Source organism: Labeo rohita, chromosome 24 (assembly GCF_022985175.1).
Source record: "Labeo rohita strain BAU-BD-2019 chromosome 24, IGBB_LRoh.1.0, whole genome shotgun sequence".
NCBI lineage: Eukaryota > Metazoa > Chordata > Actinopteri > Cypriniformes > Cyprinidae > Labeo > Labeo rohita.
In genome coordinates this window covers 25,315,260-25,320,416 of record NC_066892.1, presented here as the reverse complement: position 1 = coordinate 25,320,416, position 5,157 = coordinate 25,315,260, and the positions used below count along the sequence as shown (strand labels likewise).

Genomic DNA, 5,157 nt, shown 5'->3' with positions numbered 1-5,157 from the left:
CTGGACTTACAAGCGCTCAGATTGCCCCCCTCCCTCCATAGGTAGACGTTCCCTCTCCCATTCTGGAAAACTTTGCACTTTCTGACCGTGAAGAAATACGCAGCGGCTAAACGATTTATCATTGCGTAGATTTTAATATCCAAACGGCATCTTCTGCAGTTGGCAAAATCGCTCAGTGAGAATTGTGCACTGGCGATATTAAGCACGCTCATGATCTTGATGTGCCTAATGGGGCGATCAAGCAAGTTGCAACCAAGAACAAAAGCCCAACAGTGACTCTTCTCTTGGACTGAAGTCCTTCACTCCTACCATATACTGGTCCCAAACAAGCATAATTGTGTAAGGCCGTGACGAGAGCTAAGTAATGCAAGCTATTTAAATAAGACCACGTAGAGAAGTAAATTCGTCACGATTTGACGTTTTAATGCATTAAAACGCTACTCTGGGGACTTGGTTATATTTAATTTCTGACAATAATGAGGGGCACAAAAGTGAAATTAAATTACTACGAAAATAATTCGTCCTGCTGAATTAGTGGGGCAAAATATAAAAGCAGGCGCTGGTTTTATTTAGGACTGAAATGTCATTTTGATTTGTGTAATTCACATTCTTTTTGAAGCGTTTAAATTCGAGCTCTTGTTAACACCAGTGGTTATTGTTGTTGTAGTTATGTAGTGATTTAATTTAGACTCAAAATGATAAATAAATAGAAATAATAAGTAGGTTACTTGTGGAGTTTCCTTGTTGGTATTTCTCAACCACTAATAATTCAATTGTTTAAAGCACAGTCGAGAAATAAAGTATTGAAGGCATTTTTGTTGTACGTTTAATTCTTTAATATTGTACGAAAAGTAACCAAACATTATTTTGTAAACTAAATTTTACATACCCTACGAACGCATTTTCCATAAATACCGATTATCTCTAACATGTGTTACCGGTCCTTTACATGCGGATAAATATGGAAAATTGAGTTATATACAAGTAATAATTTCTTGCAATTGCCAATGCAATAGACAGATAGTTTATATTTTATCACTTACATAAACAAGATTGACACGGAGCTTCAGGCTTTCACTACACGGTTTATCGACATGACATTAAATAACAACAACTGTGTGCTACTCAGACTGGACTGGAGACGAAATGTTGCACTGGATACAAAAGCACATTAATACTAATCGGTTAGGTAAACGTGTAGACTGTGGTAATACTGGGTAATTCACATTTGGTACACATAAACTATAACATTCTTTTCAGTCAAGACTATTCATCGCAATATTCGTAAAACCATCTCATTTTCCATATATCTAGGGACCACATTTTTTCACAAATTCCCTTAAACTGTATTATGACTATTTACAAAATAAAATATTACATTTTAAACTAGGTGAATCTTTATGTACAAAAAGACAGGCTGTGACCTGCTGGTAGCATGCAATTGGAGTTCTCTGTGCAGTCTTCCGAAAATATGAAGAAAGAAAAAAAGAAAAAAAAAAGAAAGAAAGAAAAAAAGAGAGGGCAAAAGAAATGGAGGACAAAAATCGGAAAAAGGCTGTCAAGAGCGTTGCACACCCCGTCCATGCACTGCTCTCTCTAGACAGCGGTTTCAGAAAACCTTTCAGATTCTTCACATTGTGTGTGTATGTAGGTCCACGCGAGAATAGGCTGACTTTTGAGTCTTGGTTCCAAAGCAGTCTTAATTCTGCAGTCTTTTGAAAATATTTACACGTACCATTCATTAAAATTTGACGAAAGGGTGCTGTGGCTGCTCGTGTGGTGAACTGTGGATGATGCTGGTGATATGGAACTGCTGCTCTGGTTTTCTGTGGAAGGTGACACGATGGTGGGCGGCGTGGAGGACTCGTAGCCGGAGCTGGCTGCCGGGGAGGGTTGGGATCCTTGAGACGACGACTCGTGAACCTGAGTCGAATACAAACATAAATCAGCGTGCATAAAACTATACTTTCACATGTGGTTTATCATTTTTTAATCTCAAACTGTAGCCTACCAACCGACTGCGTCTGACAATAATACAGTTTCTGTCAGATTGCATTTAGCTTTATGTTTAGATTATTTAGCGTTAGCTTTTATATCCTAAACACATATCATGTTGGTGCAAATAACAGCATTATTCAACACATTAAAAACATTCCATATAAGGTCATAAATGTAAACAGTGTCTTTTTTTTTTTTTTTTTATTAGTACACAGAAATAAAAAAAATGGAAGAGTATATATATATATATATATATATATATATAATGCACGGTAATGTTATTGTTACCTTCATGTGTTTCCGGAGGGAGCTGGGATGTGTGTAGGATTTATCACACATTTTGCAGAGATATGGTTTGTCAGAGGTATGGACGTGCATGTGTTTCTTACGATCACTGCTGTTCGCAAAGCGTCTGTCACAGCCTTCAAACTCACACTTGAAAGGTTTTTCACCTAACAAAAACAAAGCAAAATTCTCTCAAAATACGCATTTGAAGAGGCCAGCATATGCATTTAAAAAAAAAATTAAAATCTGTTACATTCGGAGATAAACAGACCAAATAATTGTGAGTAAATATAAGCGCGAAAAAAAGTTGATGTCCATATTCCACTACGAAACACGACTCACAAAAATATCCTTTTAAAATTCGCCCGAATTGTTTACGTTATTTTTGCAACAATACTGTACATGTTTAATTTGTTAGTTATTATACAACCTATAACGAATAGAAATAATTCGCGTCACGGAATTGTGCTTGGTATAATTATTGCTAGGACAAAGAAACAAATATTTTAAATAATTACAAATACTATTAGCTTTATTTGCTTAGCATACTAAGTCCCATAATTAAAACATACGCATACAAAATTATATCAGTAATATAGCAATGAATATAAAGTATATATATTATTAATGCATTTCTTACCGGTGTGTGTTCTTTTATGGATTTTGAGATTTTCCGATCGGGCAAATACTTTTCCACAGCCGGGGAATGGACACGGAAAGGGTTTCTCTCCGGTGTGCACTCTGATATGATTCACAAGTTTATACTTTGCTTTAAACGGTTTCCCTTCCCGGGAACATTCTTCCCAAAAGCAAATGTGATTCGATTGCTCTGGTCCTCCAACGTGCTCCACCGTCAGGTGGGTCACGAGCTCGTGCATGGTGCTGAAAGTTTTGTTGCAGGACTTTTTCGGATTCGTCAGCTGCTCTGGTTCGACCCATTTGCAGATGAGTTCTTGCTTTATGGGCTGTCTCATGTACCGAAAGAAGGCCCCTGCCCCGTGATGGGCAGCCATATTCATGTTCATGGGGCCATAGCCGTGCAACTGCGTTGAGGCGTAGTGCTCGGACCTTGGACTCGCGACGTGACCGTATTGCTCGGCCCTACCGTACATGTCCCCGGAAAAGCCCAGGCGCATCTGACTGTTCACCACGTTGGAGGACGCGTGCGTGGCCGCTTGCTCGTGCAGTCCCGGGAAGAGCAGGTGCCCAGCGGCGTCAGAGTGTCCATGTGGTCCGGCGAAACTTCCAGCGGCGGAGGCGAACAGACTGTGCTGCGCGCTGGTGGCGTCTCCGAAGCCCCGGTTGCGAAAGAGAAAGTCCCGAGTGGAGTTGAAGGCAGCGGTGGAGTACGAGCTGACATGAGTGGGGTGATGATGGTGTCCCAGGGCAGCGGCGGCGGCGTAGCCGGGCGCTTGCGAGGAAAACGCCGTTTGCCCAGAGCCGAGATCGTGGGAGCTATGGTTGATTTTAAAAGCGCCCATGCCGTCGGCAAACGGATTGATACCCAAAGCCACTTCTCTGTCTGTAACTTCGCCTGTTGAGTGATGCCTGGTGGAGCCGAAAGTAGTCACTCCAATGGTGGGATACTGTGGTCCTGCGTCCAAGAGCATCTTCAGTCTGCAGCGGAGGAGACTGAGAGAGGAAGAATCTCTAGCAACTGTCTCTGATTGCTATTTCTCTGACTTAAGTCTCTGCAAGGCAAACTCCGATCCCCTATTCCTATTTACTTTTAGTGGAGAGGAATTTCCCTCTCCTGCTCATCCGATGCGCACGCAAATCATGTGCAATATTGTCTTTTGCGGTTTATCTTCCTGTGGCGCAACTTTCACCTCCTCAGTCAGGCGGTGAGCTTCAGACTGATAGTCGCAATCATTCCTGCAGATAAATGAATTGAAAAGACAACACAGTCCACCCCTGATGAATGGGGAAGGAGGGGGGCAACACGTGACCCTGTGCTTGGACCATCATTGGAGAGGGCGCTCTCCCCCTACTAACATTCACTCACCAAATAACAGCCCGCCATGCCTCAGCATCAGTGCGATTGGTCGGTTTACATCATCAATCTATGGGATTGTCGGGAGGTTGCTGACTGTGATTTTGCTCTGGATGTTGAAATTCAGAAAACAGAGTTTAGTGAATGCATGGCCGAATAATAGCTTTTGTCCTAGACGGAGTGCTTCCACGTTTGGCCTACTTATGTGGAAGCCTGATGCTCTGAGAAGAATCTGGCGCGCATCTAGTAAACACTGGCTGAAATGTGATATAGTGCAGCCTGTTCTTACATGGCATGGAACTTATGCGTTTCATCCAAAAAAACCCAAATGCTAAATCCAAATGCTATGTAAAAACCATTTTTTTTCCGTAAACGTGGAGTAAACACTACACCTATATTAGTTAGCATGTCGTTTTTTTAGCACTGGCATGCTGTTTGCATCTTTAAGAAATGAATGCACTAATAAATATTTGCACATAAATATATTAAATTCAGTATAGGATCGGTCTGCAGCACTAGTGCATACAATCTTTTGGCTACTTTAGCAGTGGGCATTTCATGTTCGGTTAACTTTCTTTACATGTATCATTTTAATTAAGTTTTTTGCTTTGAGAGATGTCTGGGAAAGTCACAGATCTCGCTTATTCAAAACACTTGTGTTGTACTGTTGTTGGAATATAATTATTGCTTTGATATTCACATTATATACTTTAAACGAGAACTCACTGCCTTCCAAGTTTTTTTTTTAAACACACAACATGCTCTGTGCACTCAGTAGGCCTTCCGCAGATGCCTTCAAACTTCAAATAATAGATTCAAACCTGCGAACGAGGTGTCTTTTTTCCGGTATTCATATTTTTTAACCTATGTTTTTGAAAGAT

The 5,157-nt window shown here is 40.9% G+C and overlaps 1 protein-coding gene across 1 annotated transcript; it reads right to left on the bottom strand.

Moving 5' to 3' along the window:
• Positions 1 to 934: 934 nt before the first annotated feature.
• Positions 935 to 4,180, bottom strand: zic1 (zic family member 1 (odd-paired homolog, Drosophila)). The gene is made up of 3 exons (XM_051097999.1): positions 2,924 to 4,180; positions 2,287 to 2,450; positions 935 to 1,923 (listed from the first exon to the last, which is right to left on the bottom strand). Exons 1-3 carry the CDS (start codon positions 3,891 to 3,893, stop codon positions 1,726 to 1,728), a joined length of 1,332 nt encoding a protein of 443 aa, XP_050953956.1. The 5' UTR covers positions 3,894 to 4,180; the 3' UTR covers positions 935 to 1,725.
• Positions 4,181 to 5,157: the final 977 nt, after the last annotated feature.

Coding starts and splice junctions, on each gene's coding strand:
- zic1 (XM_051097999.1), bottom strand. CDS start 3,893: ATGCTCTTGGACGCAGGACCACAGTATCCCACCATTGGAGTGACTACT. Junction 2,451..2,923: donor CCATAAAAGAACACACACCG/GTAAGAAATGCA, acceptor TGTTTTTGTTAG/GTGAAAAACCTTTCAAGTGT. Junction 1,924..2,286: donor CCCTCCGGAAACACATGAAG/GTAACAATAACA, acceptor TATTCGACTCAG/GTTCACGAGTCGTCGTCTCA.